Below are 17,566 nucleotides of genomic sequence, written 5' to 3'. Positions count from 1 at the left end.
ACAACACCAGAATTCTAGGTTTCCTTTTATTTACATAATTATACAAAAATACAGCTTCATGATCAAAGTAATACAATTCTGTGTTCAAGATATGAGTGTGGAGAGAAACAGCAGTAAGCTACATAGACAATAGGGAAATGGATTTTGCCAATATAAAGAACCCACAAAGAGATGGACTGTATTTAATTATCTTTGACAGCAAAAGAAAACTCTGAGAATGTTCACAATACCTCAAAAAGTATATCAAGGTTCATTTCCCATGGAATAAACTGGCTGGTCAGTATCCAACATGAGAAATATCATATACATTTGATAGATATGATGTGTCTTTTTTTGATGATGTCTTTTCACAAAACCATTTTTTAAATGGAAATTTACATTCGTTTGCACTGATGGTGCAAGAAATGTCCAAATGTATTAAGCAAATGTTAGTGTTATTTTCATTGCAGTGCTTTACAGCTTTCTTAATTTATCTTCCAGACATGGACATTTTATAAATAATCTCTGATACACATAGCACATTAGCTAATAGGACTATCATAACATTGACACTACATATGTAGGATCTTAATTTGAGCCAGTTTGCTACAGCAAAAACATAATCCTGCAGCAACAGGAAATGTGAGTTATTATGTGGATTATAATTAATGAACATTTTTGTAGCGGTGGATCCATTTTTCGTAACTTCAGAAGCCGTTTTAAACCTCAAATGCAGTACAAGTTTTACATTTCTCCTGTAACAGGTTGATCAAATTAAGATTCTACATCTTTAGTTTGGCACCATCTTTATACTGTTGTGAGTGTGACGCAAAGACAATACTAAATTACTTTGGTTACAGCATTGGTACAACTACATCACGAGCTTCAGTGAATTTTCCCTTTTGCTGAGCAAATCTGTAATGTACCTCAGCATGGAAAACCAACCAAACATACAGTCTAACAACTTAGAATTGTACAAGTATGCTGCATCCTTGCACAGGAGGTTGGTGGCACCTTAATTGGGGAGGACAGGCTTGTGGTAATGGCTAGATTGGAATTAGTGGAATGGTATTAAATACATCAAACACATCCATGTGTTTGATGCCATTTAATTTGCTCCGTTCCAGCCATTATTATGAGCCATCCTCCCCTCAGCAGCCTCCACTGCGTCCTAGGTCCCAATAAATGAATAGGTGCACTACACATAGAGAGAGAAGCACAAGACACGTGCATTTAGAAATTGTAGCAGATAATTACAAGCAGAGAATAAAGGTGTTTTGCTCAACTCTAGGACAACATGACACAATATATAGCACTGTCCTATACAATAAAAACACAGAAAACTCAACACAGTATAGCCAAGGTTGTCTATACGTATGCTTAACTTGGGCAGGAGCTCACCGGAGCTGAGTACCGGAGCTGAGTACCGGAGCTGAGTACCGGAGCTGAGTACCGGAGCTGAGTACCGGAGCTGAGTACCGGAGCTGAGTACCGGAGCTGAGTACCGGAGCTGAGTACCGGCACCTTACATTTTTCTACTGCCTGTTCTTCTTATAGAATATTAGCTGAAAAGTATTGTGGAGCTCCTGCACCTAAATAAAAACAGTACCAGCATGTAAAATGAGTACCGGCACCTACTGTATTTCAGTCCAAGTCAAGCACTGCTGCCAATAGAGTAAAACACAACGTGGAAATACTACAGTAAAAAAATAACCCTTTTTAATACAATTGTACAGAAAAAAAACGTAACAATTTAACTGATGTAGCTAACATGTGCAAGAACACTTTCAAGAAATGAAGTGATTGATTCCCACTCAGTTGTGTATTTCATTTCCACTGGTATAAAAACCTAATCAATTCTCTTTCTCCTCAGGTGAAAAAAGCTCACTTTTGTGTGATTGCACCAGGCAATATAAAAACAGTTCTATATTTTTGTGACAAAAGTACAGACTACTAGTTGACGATGATATACAAAGACATGGAACTTCCAGAGCCTGATAGTTTCTGCATCATATGAGGCTGCATGCCAATCATCTAAAGTGGCTTCCTCTCCATCGTTACAGATCTAGTCATATTTAGTTTATTAACACAGGATAGTTGAAAGCGATATGGAGAACGCCTACATGGAATTAGTTTTCACCGGTCCAGTTTTCTAAAGTCAGCAATGACATGGAAAAGAGACAAGGAAAGGAAGCCACTTTACACTACTTACATGAACCCTAAGATGCATGAAATGACTCAGGCAACGACAAGATCCCTGGAAGAGTCTTGGAAGTCATATAATGAATGAATGGCTATGAGACTGAAATCAACGAGTGATATCTGATCCAAGAGATAGTGACCCGGGATCATGTCAGTGATGGTGACCCTCATCCAATTCGTTCAGAGTTGAGCTGCCTCTTCTGCTGCCATCATTCAATGAAATGTTTCTGACAACAGAAGTTAGTTGTTGCAACATGGGTGATCATGTCCGTTTTCTGACCAATGCCACAAGTGGAATTATTTTCGGTAAGTCACACAGCATTGACGAGTCTGGGAGGCGTTTCCGAAAAGCTTTGTAGCTATTTCTCTCCACAACTATAGACCCAGACCACTTGTAGAACAGAAAAGTGCTTTATTCAAATAATTTAGCTCATTTAGACAGGCAGACTAATTCTGATCTTTTTTTCACCAATCAGATCAGCTCTGAAAAGGATGTCAAAAGACCAATTAGTGGTAAAAATATCAGAATTAGGCTGCCTGTCTAAACGCAGCTATAGATTTTAAAGATTTTTAAACACATTTTTATGAAAGTGTAGCTACTGTGATTTGTTAAGAGACATTCAGAGCCGCCCCACTGGGTACAGAAGTCAGTTCAACGTCTAGTTTTGATTTACATTTGGTTGAGTTGTTAACTAACGTCAGTTCAATGTGAAATCAACAACAAATGACACCATGTCATAGGATTTAGCTTAAAGGTTGGGTGAAAAAAATATGAAATGCCCTCACGTTCAAATCCAATCAGTTTTCCACATTGATTCAACGTCATCGCATAGATTTTGGGGGGTTGAAATGATGTGGAAACAACGTTGATTCAACCAGTTTGTGCCCAGTGGGACATAAGCCAAGAAGCTTTCATGAAGCTCACCCTGATGACCCAAACTGGCCTGATCAGTTCTCCTTTAGCCCTTCCCTTTAAATGAAACAGATCTGACCAATTAACTTGACTTGAGTCCTGTTTCATCTTGACTGTTGGGCAGTGACAAGGGAGCACCATAAGTGTAAGTATCCAGCACTTTTCTCTCACAGTCTGTAAAAACCCCCAGAAAACCCCACAACCACACATGGTTGCTCTCAGAAGTCAGAGTCAGCATCCATAAGCTCCGCCTCCATCAGGTTGGTTCTAGAGTGGATCTGCCCCCACTCCGCCCTCCTTTGACCCCCCTGCGACCTCCCCATGTGGTCTGTCCTCCCAGACAGCCCTGCCATAGGCGCCACCTCCCCGGAGTAGTGGAACGCTCCATTGGGCTGCCAGAAGGAGAGGGGTGGTTGTTGGGGGCAGCAGCGAGGCCCCAGGCCGAGGTCCTCTGGCAGGTCGCTGAGGGAGAGGGGGTTGAGGTCAGGGTACCTGCTCCTCTGGCTAGAGGAGGCCCCCAGGGCTCCTCCGTACCTCTCCTGGTAGGGCAGGGGATGAGAGGGCCTAAACTCTGGGTAAGAGCCTGGAAGGACGTCCTCAGCCTCCTGGTGCTGCCTCAGATTGGCCACCAGGCTCCTGTGGCCGGGCAGCTTGGGTAGCCGTGGCACCGAGCTGGTGCCAAACTCTCGCTGACGGTAGCCCTGGTGTTCGGCCAGCTCCTCCAGAGGACGCGCCTCCTTCTTCCTCTTCTTCCTCTTCTTCTTCCTCTTCATCATCTCAGGGGAGATCTCCGCCTCCACCATCCACAGCTTGTTCCTCTCCTCTGGCGGTGGAACTGGGTGAAAGAGCAGGGTGAGATTCAGACTCATAGTGGTAACATGGTAGCAGGATTAAATCAGACTGGTGGCTGAACTGACAATTCTGCAGCCTGGTTATATAATACTGAATACTGCCATTGTGAGCGCAGCATTCGGTCTGGCTTAACCAGGCTAGTAACATAGACCCTGTTTGAATCTGTACATGACTGGATAAGCGAAAGTAAAGGCCTTATCCCATTGCTTTAACCAATCCAACTGTCTACGATCTGTTATCGTTTCAAGAAAGAATGCAATGAACTCAAGGAAGAGTGCAGATGTCAGACAATGTCACTAAGCAGGTGGCAGCTCTCACCAGGTGTCCCTGTAGGGGTGACAGAGATGTCCTGCGGTAGAATGGCGCCCCTCCTGGCCACCATCTTGGTCACATGCTGGGCCCAGGCTGAAGACATCTCGTTGGATGGCTCCCCGTTCAGGTCAAAGTTGATGCCAGCTACCAATGAGAAAGAAGACAAGACAGCTCAACCATTACTATCCATTATATAGTAGAGCTCAACCATTACTATCCATTATACAGTAGAAGAGTTCAACCATTACTTTCCATTATACAGTAGAGCTCAACCATTACTATCCATTATACAGTAGAAGAGCTCAACCATTACTATCCATTATACAGTAGAGCTCAACCATTACTATCCATTATACAGTAGAAGAGTTCAACCATTACTATCCATTATACAGTAGAAGAGTTCAACCATTACTATCCATTATACAGTAGAAGAGTTCAACCATTACTTTCCATTATACAGTAGAGCTCAACCATTACTATCCATTATACAGTAGAAGAGCTCAACCATTACTATCCATTATACAGTAGAAGAGCTCAACCATTACTATCCATTATACAGAAGAGCTCAACCATTACTATCCATTATACAGAAGAGCTCAACCATTACTATCCATTATATAGTAGAACTCAACCATTACTATCCATTATACAGTAGAAGAGCTCAACCATTACTATCCATTACACAGTAGAAGAGCTCAACCATTACTATCCATTATACAGTAGAGCTCAACCATTACTATCCATTACACAGTAGAAGAGCTCAACCATTACTATCCATTATACAGAAGAGCTCAACCATTACTATCCATTATATAGTAGAAGAGCTCAACCATTACTATCCATTATATAGTAGAAGAGCTCAACCATTACTATCCATTATATAGTAGAAGAGCTCAACCATTACTATCCATTATACAGTAGAGCTCAACCATTACTATCCATTATATAGTAGAAGAGCTCAACCATTACTATCCATTATATAGTAGAAGAGCTCAACCATTACTATCCATTATACAGTAGAACTCAACCATTACTATCCATTATACAGTAGAGCTCAACCATTACTATCCATTATACAGTAGAGCTCAACCATTACTATCCATTATACAGTAGAGCTCAACCATTACTATCCATTATATAGTAGAAGAGCTCAACCATTACTATCCATTATACAGTAGAAGAGCTCAACCATTACTATCCATTATACAGAAGAGCTCAACCATTACTATCCATTATACAGAAGAGCTCAACCATTACTATCCATTATATAGTAGAACTCAACCATTACTATCCATTATACAGTAGAAGAGCTCAACCATTACTATCCATTATACAGTAGAAGAGCTCAACCATTACTATCCATTATACAGAAGAGCTCAACCATTACTATCCATTATACAGAAGAGCTCAACCATTACTATCCATTATATAGTAGAACTCAACCATTACTATCCATTATACAGTAGAAGAGCTCAACCATTACTATCCATTACACAGTAGAAGAGCTCAACCATTACTATCCATTATACAGTAGAGCTCAACCATTACTATCCATTACACAGTAGAAGAGCTCAACCATTACTATCCATTATACAGAAGAGCTCAACCATTACTATCCATTATATAGTAGAAGAGCTCAACCATTACTATCCATTATATAGTAGAAGAGCTCAACCATTACTATCCATTATATAGTAGAAGAGCTCAACCATTACTATCCATTATACAGTAGAGCTCAACCATTACTATCCATTATATAGTAGAAGAGCTCAACCATTACTATCCATTATATAGTAGAAGAGCTCAACCATTACTATCCATTATACAGTAGAACTCAACCATTACTATCCATTATACAGTAGAGCTCAACCATTACTATCCATTATACAGTAGAGCTCAACCATTACTATCCATTATACAGTAGAGCTCAACCATTACTATCCATTATATAGTAGAAGAGCTCAACCATTACTATCCATTATATAGTAGAAGAGCTCAACCATTACTATCCATTATATAGTAGAAGAGCTCAACCATTACTATCCATTATACAGTAGAGCTCAACCATTACTATCCATTATATAGTAGAAGAGCTCAACCATTACTATCCATTATATAGTAGAAGAGCTCAACCATTACTTTCCATTATACAGTAGAGCTCAACCATTACTATCCATTATATAGTAGAAGAGCTCAACCATTACTATCCATTATACAGTAGAGCTCAACCATTACTATCCATTATACAGTAGAAGAGCTCAACCATTACTTTCCATTATACAGTAGAGTTCAACCATTACTTTCCATTATACAGTAGAGTTCAACCATTACTATCCATTATACAGTAGAAGAGCTCAACCATTACTATCCATTATATAGTAGAAGAGCTCAACCATTACTATCCATTATACAGTAAAAGAGTTCAACCATTACTATCCATTATACAGTAGAAGAGCTCAACCATTACTATCCATTATACAGTAAAAGAGTTCAACCATTACTATCCATTATACAGTAGAAGAGCTCAACCATTACTATCCATTATACAGTAGAGCTCAACCATTACTATCCATTATACAGTAGAAGAGCTCAACCATTACTATCCATTATATAGTAAAAGAGTTCAACCATTACTATCCATTATACAGTAGAAGAGTTCAACCATTACTATCCATTATACAGTAGAAGAGCTCAACCATTACTATGCATTCAGCAAAAACCCCAAAGAGGTTATTTATATAGTAGAAGGCTCCCCCTGGAGTCCCCTGCAGTGTTCCAATAACTAACAGTTCATACAGTCCCTCCAACATAAGCAAGCATGCTGGCCACAACCGCCTCAGTGCTTACATTATCTGATGACTCAGTCATTCACTTCTAGTGTCAGACAGACTTCTCAATGACATTCACTACTAGTGTCAGACAGACTTCTCAATGACATTCACTACTAGTGTCAGACAGACTTCTCAATGACATTCACTACTAGTGTCAGACAGACTTCTCAATGACATTCACTACTAGTGTCAGACAGACTTCTGAATGACATTCACTACTAGTGTCAGACAGACTTCTCAATGACATTGACTACTAGTGTCAGACAGACTTGTCAAAGACATTCACTTTTAGTTGTAACATTGAAGCGTAGTGGAATCTCCATTAATATCAGCCAGGAGTTCCTCAATGATGAAAATAATATGGCATTTCATCTGCAGAAAGAGGCATCCAATTCAGCCTTTTGGACAGCTCCTTTTCCGGGTCTTTGTGGACTTACCTACTGGCCCGTCATGGGAGACAGTGTGCATGCTGAAGGACAGCTCCTTCTACGGGTCTTTGTGGACTTACCTACTGGCCCGTCATGAGAGACAGTGTGCATGCTGAAGGACAGCTCCTTCTACGGGTCTTTGTGGACTTACCTACTGGCCCGTCATGAGAGACAGTGTGCATGCTGAAGGACAGCTCCTTCTCCAGGTCTTTGGGGACTTACCTACTGGCCCGTCATGAGAGACAGTGTGCATGCTGAAGGACAGCTCCTTCTCCGGGTCTTTGTGGAGCTCCTTGCGCTTGGAGAAGGCCTTGGCTATCATCTTGCTCTTCTTTATCCTCTTGGGCTCATCGTCGCTACGGCCGATAACCCTATGACAGGAACAACAGGTAGATAAATCACAAGGTGACAGACAATGTTGACGTATCCCTTGACGTGGCAATCGCGATAAATTAAAGATGAAATCTGTACTTGGTGAAACTACCACGTCCGTTTGAGATACTACAACAAACAAGTAGTTGCATCAAACAACGAACACTGTATTTTTCCGCTCAGACATCATTGCAGGTGCGATAGAACAGCATAGTATGTACTGAAGAAAACAAAATGTCTGATGCTGGTACTCCTCTCCTCCGTTTCATCAACAAAACAAAAATAATAACAAATGTGCTGGGGGCGAACAGTGGCGCTGTTTCACCGTATGCAGATTTAAGCTTTAATACACAGATAATGCTGTGTGAATGCCTCAGAGAGATAATACAATGTGTAACTCCATACTTGGAATATTGTTTTTAAAGTTCATGCACTATTTTCTTGTAGCCTATTTTCTCACCTTTTATCTACAAGAAAACCCTTTTTGCTACGAAGGGACTGCCGCCCAGTCTAATTGTCTGTGTGTGTTCTAAAGGAAATGGCTGCTTACTTGCACCAGGTGCGTTTCCAGATGAGGATCGTGGCCTTGGTCCACACCCAGGTGCTCATGGCGATGCCCGTGCCGAACATAGAGAAAAGATTAATCTTTTCCACCAGTAGACTGGGACGGTTCTTGATAGTACATTCTGGGATCGGCTTGTTGGTCTGATGAGCGATCGTCACATTGGCCTCGCACCTGTTCAAAGCCAGTGCAGTGTTCATCAATCAATCCTCAGAGCTCTTTTTTACACAGGCAGTTGCATTTGCTGTGGTAAAATACTCTACATACCCACACCCACTGTAAAGCCATATAAATGAGGCATATTCACATACTGTTGACATTAACCAGTTGTTTACTTGTTCAGACAGGAAAGAGAAATGTACATTTCTGAGGTGAAATTCATACCAGTCCACTCAAAGTCAACAGAGTGGAGAAATAAGGCTGCATTCACAGCACAACAAACCGGTAGGGCTGTGGTTACCACCAGTCTCAACAGCATCATCTGCTGGGAATCTCCCACTATCCCATACAACTGAGGGCTTGTTCTAATACTCTTAAATCTCCCACTACACCATACAACTGAGGGCTTGTTCTAATACTCTTAAATCTCCCACTATCCCATACAACTGAGGGCTTGTTCTAATACTCTTAAATCTCCCACTACACCATACAACTGGGGCCATGTTCCAATACTCTTAAATCTCCCACTACACCATACAATCGAGGGTGTGTTCTAATACTCTTAAATCTCCCACTACACCATACAACTGGGGCCATGTTCCAATACTCTTAAATCTCTTATTACATCATACAACTGGGGCCATGTTCCAATACTCTTAAATCTCTTATTACATCATACAACTGGGGCCATGTTCCAATACTCTAAAATATCTTATTACATCATACAACTGGGGCCATGTTCCAATACTCTTAAATCTCTTATTACATCATACAACTGGGGCCATGTTCCCATACTCTTAAATCTCCAACTACATCATACAACTGGGGCCATGTTCCAATACTCCTTCCTCCCTTCCTTGAAGTAATCCCTCATCTGTCACATTGGATTGATGTAGGGAAACTTTCCAAGGCAAAGCTTTTACCAATCATGTAATGTCAAATATCGGTGATTATTCCCATGTTCTGAGAAAATATATATATTTTTTTGAGTATTCCAAAGGGCCTCAGGTCCTCAACACCTGTTTTGAAGTTGCAGTGTTGAATGTAGTTTGGGGTTACTGTAGGCTACATGAGGAGAAAAGGAACTCACAACACATATTCTCTGAAGCTCTTCTCCCACTCAGCCTGGTTGAAGAAGTCATAGAAGTGGCAGCCAAACGTGATTAAGACAAAGCCAAACGCCAGGAACCCAAATATACCTGATGAAGAGGAATTACACAAATGATTAGGGATATTTGAAATTCCAGAAACCTCAGGAGTCAGGACACAATATACTTTATATGAAGATAAAACCAAGGTGTTATATAACATATATCGTGCTAGGGGGGGGGGGGGGGCAGTGCTAGGTCTAACTAGGATCGCCTGACCCAAAGGCAGTGGATCTGACCACTGCTCCAAGAAAGATAGCTCCCTTGTGGAAGCGGTTATCTGTCTTTTCAACACTAGCTGGGTTTGTTACACTGTTATGCCAGTGGTTTGACTCTGGATATCTGGAGATTTACAGCGAAGGGGTCATACCAAGTCTTAGCATTGTTTCGTTGATTTTGCTCGCTGCCTTCTCACTCAGAAGACCCGGGTGGTTACTCTTGATGGAGAACAACGTCATGACTCCTGCAGAAACAAACAGAGGAAATCACTTTGGGAACGTCTATTTATTTGGTAGCGTTTAAATCCTGAAATATGAAAATGTCTTGTTTTTTGGGTTTGAGAGAACTCACCTCGTATGAGGAAATAGCCACCAATGACAAGCACAACTCCAATGGGAGCCAACACAAAGCCAGCACGGTAGCGGTAGTTCTTATAGCCCACGAAACAGATCCCACTGACAGAGTCTCCGTCCACCTGTGTCAAACAACAGAGACCAGAAACACATACATGTGTTTGAATGACATAACGGCATAAAAGATCAATCATTTGGAAAACAAGCAATTCTGTCATTGTCTTTCCATCATGAAAAGGGAATAAATGAAGTTGTCTCTAAACTGTAGACACTGTTTGGGATTACCCTATCGCAAAGTAACACTCAACTTAAAGCCTGCTGGTATAAAGCATTAAGATTCAGTTACAATGCATTGTGAGACTTGTCATAAGCATGTATAATGTGTTATTATCATAAGTATTATACATCTCAAATCACAGTAATGACTATTTTCAACAGCTAAAAGAAATGGTAGGTGTTCCATACCTCAGCGGTGGCTAGAATAGCCACAGTGAGGATGAAGGGGACGGACCATGTGACCATGTGGAAGTATGAGGTCCTGCCCGACAGGGGCTGGTGGGTGGTGCCCAGGGCCTTGAAGGACGTGTGCCAGGCGTAGGTCAGCATGACAAACCAGATCACCCCAGACATCAGGGAGTAGTAGACGAGGCTGAAGATGATGACACACGACAGAGTCTCGGTAGACCTGGATGGAGAGAGGGAGAGAGAGAGAGAGAGAGAGAGAGAGAGAGAGAGAGAGAGAGAGCGAAGGAAGTTAATGACTCAATCATTTTTAAGAGTACACTGCCATTGCATTGGCTGTATGTGTGTTATTAATTATTTGAAAATGTCAATCAATCAGCCAACCAAACAACCAATCAAGTTTGAGAAACAAAGCGAACTTGTGAAAACGAACCTCCTGACTCCTGTACTAGCTAAATACAAGACCTACGAACCTCACCTGAAGATTCAAGAAATACTCCTTCAAATTGTATTTTCACATCTTATCTCATAATACTCCCACTTTCTTTCAACCCCTTCAATTTGTGTGAACAGTGTATGTGTGTGTCTCAGGGGGTTGGGTCGTAAGCAAAAACCACAATTGATTGACAATAAAATGTTAAGTGTTCTCCTTCTTCACTTACGAGGGCTCCCCTAAACGCATGGTGTTGTCACTCTTACACACGATCTCTTTGCGAGCTCCATCCATGAACTGAGCCAGCCAGCCGATACTGCCCATGAAGAAACAGGTATTGATGTAGAAGAGGATGACGGCGGGGTAACGGTTTGAATTCTTCCAGTCCGCCAGAAAGGTGGCCTGGGAAAGGAGAGGGAAAGAGAGAGGGAGAGAAAAGATGAATATAAATGGAAAACACTTTTTAGAAAGGCCAACTCACTGAAACACATAGTGAAAAGCAGTATGAACCCATTATCTGAACAAGAATGGTATGTGTGTTACAATACCAGTATCTTCATTCCATTTGTAATCTCAATTATAAAAGTTAAAAGTCAAGTCAAAAAAAGTTGTTGCTAACAGCTGCAAGTTACACTTGGAATTATGGGTAATGTTGTCCACAACACTGCTGTGTGAAGCTCACCAGAGTGAAAAAGGTGCAGAGCAGGGTGACGGTGCCGAACACAGCGATGTAGGCGTGCATGTCCGAGTGCTCCTCGTCGGTGAACAGGGGGTTGTTGCACTGGATGCCGCAGCCCTCCACATCTTTGTACCAGCTGGCCTGAACGTCTGTCTTCACCAGGGGGGCTTCGCAGTGTCCCGAAGTGTTGAACTTCAGCTTCTGCACCTCGTTCTGTCTCACCGTGGACGGAAGGCACAGTGAGCTCATATTGTCACTCTGTTTGGTCTATTTTTCATGACGCGTACGCCTCAATATTATATAGTATTTTATAAACTGGGTGGTTCGAGCTCTGAATGCTGATTGGCTGACAGCTGTTGTATATCAGACCGTATACCACGAGTACGACAAAACATTTATTTGAACTGCTCTAATTATGTTGGGTAATCAGTTTATAATAACAATAAGGCACCTCAGGAGTAACAAAATGTGGAAAACGTCAAGAGGTCAGAATACTTTCTGAATGCACTGTATATAATATATTATAGTATTATAGAGTATAATATCGACAGCCATTTTAGACTGAAAAACAATGGCACTAGCCTGTTGACTAGATGGGTGGCTCCATGGAGAGGCCACCCACTGGGCACAGACTACAATTCAACGTCTACTCCACGTTGGTTCAATGTAATTTCATTGAAATGACGAGGAAACAACGTTGATTCGACCAGTGTGTGCCCAGTGGGTTGACAGTGCTGAAGCCCCCTCAATAATTGGCCTAGCACACCATCTGCACACATGCATAGTGAGAGCATCTACCATACCGTGCAGCCCATGGGGTACTTGTCCATCTCCTCACACTTGAGGAAGTTGGGCCAGCCCCTCTCCTGGTCCACGATGCTGCAGGGGCGACGCGTAGCCTGGCACAGGTGCTGGCTGGGAAGCTCCACCTGCCCGTTGTCACACTTGGGCATGTAGACGGCACACAGCAGGGGCTGGATGACCGCCCAGCAGCGAGGGGCGTTCCTCAGACCTGCATGGGTGAGAAGGGGGGGGTGAGGGACAATAATGTAGCTTGGGTTGACTTCAGTAGACACCAAACGGATGAGAATGCTCCTAAACTGAGAGAAATTGGCAGGTAGGTACCATAAGAAACGCTCATTTTAGTTTTTCTGCAGTGAAACATTTTGCTACGGTGTGCCCTAATGAACACAAACCTGGTGCTCCAGTCTGTTTGTGCCTTATCAAACTCCTCTCTGGGTTTGTTCATTCATTGTCATGCCAACTATCTAAGTACGGTATGACATGACAACTATAATAGTGTTGGCTACAGCATATACAGAATGAGACCAGTCTGGATATAAATAATAGATATTCATCACTTCAGTGTGGTGAGGATGATGATGGTGGTCACTGGGGTCAGGAGATAAATAGGACCTGGATGTTGATGATGGTGGTCACTGGGGTCAGGACATAAATAGGACCTGAATGTTGATGATGGTGGTCACTAGGGTCAGGACATAAATAGGACCTGGATGTTGATGATGGTGGTCACTAGGGTCAGGAAATAAATATGATCTGGATGTTGATGATGGTGGTCACTAGGGTCAGGAAATAAATATGATCTGGATGTTGATGATGGTGGTCACTAGGGTCAGGACATAAATAGGACCTGGATGTTGATGATGGTGGTCACTAGGGTCAGGAAATAAATATGATCTGGATGTTGATGATGGTGGTCACTAGGGTCAGGACATAAATAGGACCTGGATGTTGATGATGGTGGTCACTAGGGTCAGGACATAAATAGGACCTGGACGTTGACCCTGACTGGGATTGGTAGCTGGGGCCAGTGTCTATCAACTCAACACCTCAGCTGTTATGCCAAGAGCTCCAAACCTCTTGATGAGGCAGCTAGCATTACAATATCATGCACTTGGAAGGTCACTAGTTGTGTGGTCTGTTGTTTTTCCCATGGTGGGGGTGGGGAGTGGGGATGGGAACCACTCTACAGATCAGCTGAGGATTAGTGGAAGGAAATGCAGGTTGATGGATCACTAATGAGTGTTTATTAATGTGCAGGAATATCTAACACGTCAGAGAGAATCTTTTCTTTTCTTTATTTGCTCTTAACCCCCATTTCCTGCATAAGTCCTATTCCCATGTATTTGGTCATTACAAAAACGATCCATTTGGAGGGGCCCTCAATATTTCATTGCCTAGTTAACAGGCTACACTATAACAATTAACCTACTGACCTCGCATGTAACCATATCTACCTTAATGTTTAATAGCACAGTGTAATACATCTTATTACACAAATATTATATAGTGCTACTTATAATAGAACATTCTGTTTATGTCAAATGGCAAGGTTAAGACTAAATAATCACAAGCAAAAGTTCAATGAATAATCACTAGTGAAAGTTCAACGAATAAAATACATAGATTTTATTTTACGTTTCCTTTTGCAAATGACAATATGAGCATCTAGATTGCATCTGATGCTAATAGAGGGAGTGGGGTCTGCACTTAACGCAACACAAATCTATAATACGTTTGTCAATTTATTTAATTTCAATTACAGTAAATGAAAAACATGACCCCTTTGTACCTATGCTTATTAACCAAATACAGGCTTACCAGACCACATGGCCAACTTCTCAAATGCTTCGTCTTGGGTACTTGAGTCTTCAGCCAAGGCAAGAGACGTGTGCGTGTACGGTAGTGGGGACCCAAGACATGTATTATATTTAAGCACTTCACATGTTGTAGTTTTCTTGCAGAAATCATTGAAAATGGTTTCGTTTCTCTGTACCGTTACCGCATGAGTAACCAGAAAGGAGGCAGCCCAAACGCAAAGCATCCCCAACCCACCAACAATGGAACTCCATCCACGGGAAGACATCTTGGAGATTCAACGGTGCAACTTTGTTTCCAGGAAGAAAAAAATTATACTTTGTATTCCAGTAATCGAAAAAGTAACCGTTAATAAAAATAGCACGAAGTGCTCTTGTTCACTTGATGCCGAATGTAACATTATGATACAATGAAACGAAACGTTTTCCCAGTTTTCACACAGTCCCGAACTTTTTCATTTAGCATTTTGTCATGTAGTCCTTGATTTGGAATTCCCTACACACAATCCGATCGCCACCAAAAAACGAAAAGATGCATGCATGATATTCAATTAAAATCAAGTGGAACTATTCCTTCCGCTGTTTTTGTTGGATATGCCTATTAAAAAGAAATCAAAGTAACAGATTCACCCTCCCCCACAACTTGCCGTGAAAAGTCTGAAACTGTAACACGATCTCTAGTCTACGCGCTCCAACCCCCTCGCGCTCCCACTTTCCCCTCTTTTGCTGAAAAAAAACTATTTTAATTTCATCTATGTAGACCTATCCCAAAAATGGGCAGTTTTGGGGTATTTCTATAGAATTCTGCGATGTGTCTGATGGAGTTTGGTCTTTGTTTTTCTCGCTTGCAGTCGTGTCTGCTATTTTGTTCTGCCTCTGGTATGCACATGGTGGGGGAGAGCCAAAGTAACAAAACCCTGTCATCCCATCCCCCTCTCCATGGGTAAAACTATGCCTTATAGGAATACCAAAACAATCTCTCTTCTACCAGGACAGACTGCAGTAAGAAAGCCATCTGTGTACCTTTATATCATATGCTTGTTTGTTTAATCGTCCGTTCATTTAGAGCCAATATTTCTGACACAACACATTCGTCAAATCAATCAGAATCAAATGTTATTGTCACCTGCTTCGTAAACAACAGGTGTAGACAGTGAAACGCTTACTCATGGGCCCTTACCAACACTGCAGAATACAATACATAAATAAAACAAATAATAATATTTAACAAAAAATTGTAACACAAGGAATACATACATAATGAGAAATGATAGCTTGGCTATATAACTGGAGTACCTTAAGACACTCACTTTGTTCATTTCCAAAAACAAGTCTTTGAAAGATCTCCAAAGACCCATATTGTCCTCCACGACTTACATCTGACCGTACCTCCTACATTTGCACTTGTTGCTATTAAGAATGAATAGATTTGCAATCACAGACTGATCAGTTATGTTGGTGTGAACAAGCATTTCAGTAGTCTCTTCGATAGTACTTCAAATCTGTGATTAAACTAGAGCCTCACTTTGCCATACAATTGAAATCTTGGGGAATATGCGAGCACAGTAGGCTATATTTCTTTGTCATCCCACTCCAAAGACTGTTCATTCACCACCACAAAAATGGTAACTGCAAGTTTATCCGCCAGCGGCATGCCAGTAGCCACTCAGGGAAAGTTTGTTGTCGTGGACATAAACAAGTCAATTATCCACTCCTTAGGCTACTTTGATTCTAAAAGATCAGACAAGATTGTCATTTTCTCTGCTTAAATTGCACAGTTTCTAAACGAGTGTGCAGCCTACTGTATGGGTGTTGGTTGGGGGATGGGATGGCCTGGTGGAATTATAAATAATGAATAACTTCATGGCATTTTGGATGTGTAAAAAAAGTTTCTTGTTTATTTCCTCCCAGTCCATATTAAATCAGTTTCCTAGGAGACCCTCATAATGGAAATGTGGATTCTCTCTCCCAGTTAAGGTAGCACTGCTCTTCACCCGAATGAGACCTCAAACTGACCAAGAAAACTTTCAGAGGTTGATTATACGTTAACTGTAAATGAAGCCATAAGTGACTGACATTGGTCAGATTTAAGATTCTGTCTATATCAACCAATGGGACAGCCACACTGTAGATTTAATGAATGTTTCATCATTCACATAGCCAGAACACCATACAGTCTCAAACAATCCTCTTCGTGCTTGTGATGTGATCAAAGTCTCTCTCTAACCTGACCGTTATAGGGCAGTGCATTAGATGTAATGCTCCAACAGCCTACCTCCTGCTGGTTGAAATGACAATGGATGTTTTGTTTTTGGACTGTGCTGTATGAATGAGGGGAGCCCCATGTTTCCCCATCGTTCTCTCTGAGTGAAGCATTGGGCCTCCTTAAAACCCACAGCAACATGGCTGTCTGAGAATGAGTCAGGGAGAGACCAGGACCACACACAGAGCACGTGGGCCCCTCACTGGAGCACCCGGCCAAATCTCTCTTGCTTTCTCTGCGCACGCACGCACGCATACATATTAGTAGTAGGGACTGTGCCTAAGTCCTGTGTGTTAATGAACCTGCGACTTCCTACAGAACACACTGTCGCTGATGTCTCAATGCCTGCCTCTGAATAACTTCCCCCATCACACTGACATTATGAACACCTGGCCTGTAGGCCTATAATGTTATAGTTCATGCAATTAGTTAAAACAACTGCAAGGCCATGTGCACAAAGCAGAAAGGTGTTTGGAGAAGAAGGGCTTCACATGCAGGAGTGTGTGTGCTCCCAAGCCCAGGCACATCAGATTTCAGGCCAGGAATGCATCTAAGCTCAGGTTTTCATTTGCCAAACGGGGTGGAGAGGAACCATTTTAATGTTTGACGTCTGACTGTTCACAGCTATATTAGACTTTCAGCCCCAACTAGCCTGGAATGAACATAAGTGTTTGCAACCAAATCATGGAACATTTTAAAATAAAAATACACTCAACTCACTTATAATTTCCCCTGCATTTCTATTTCAACATGTTGTGTTGTGGGCAGTAGCAAGACCATA

General features: G+C 41.7%; 1 protein-coding gene across 1 annotated transcript; it reads right to left on the bottom strand.

Moving 5' to 3' along the window:
• Positions 1-12: 12 nt before the first annotated feature.
• Positions 13-15,467, bottom strand: LOC118942889 (protein smoothened). Its single transcript, XM_090213594.1, has 12 exons — positions 14,527-15,467; positions 12,708-12,916; positions 11,908-12,117; positions 11,455-11,627; positions 10,796-11,015; positions 10,329-10,452; positions 10,129-10,221; positions 9,701-9,809; positions 8,440-8,625; positions 7,740-7,888; positions 4,265-4,402; positions 13-3,929 (listed from the first exon to the last, which is right to left on the bottom strand). The coding sequence occupies exons 1-12, from the start codon at positions 14,789-14,791 to the stop codon at positions 3,313-3,315; spliced, it is 2,493 nt and encodes an 830-aa protein (XP_090069720.1). The 5' UTR covers positions 14,792-15,467; the 3' UTR covers positions 13-3,312.
• Between the last annotated feature and the right edge of the window lie 2,099 nt (positions 15,468-17,566).

The sequence above is a fragment of the Oncorhynchus mykiss genome, chromosome 21 (genome assembly GCF_057628025.1).
Source record: "Oncorhynchus mykiss isolate SJ-2025 chromosome 21, ASM5762802v1, whole genome shotgun sequence".
In the NCBI taxonomy this organism is placed as follows: domain Eukaryota; kingdom Metazoa; phylum Chordata; class Actinopteri; order Salmoniformes; family Salmonidae; genus Oncorhynchus; species Oncorhynchus mykiss.
Note: the sequence above shows the minus strand (reverse complement) of the source record. Positions and strands in the feature narration are given on the sequence as shown.

Coding starts and splice junctions, on each gene's coding strand:
- LOC118942889 (XM_090213594.1), bottom strand. CDS start 14,791: ATGTCTTCCCGTGGATGGAGTTCCATTGTTGGTGGGTTGGGGATGCTT. Junction 12,917..14,526: donor GAAGTTGGCCATGTGGTCTG/GTAAGCCTGTAT, acceptor TCACCCATGCAG/GTCTGAGGAACGCCCCTCGC. Junction 10,453..10,795: donor CTATTCTAGCCACCGCTGAG/GTATGGAACACC, acceptor TGTTTGACACAG/GTGGACGGAGACTCTGTCAG.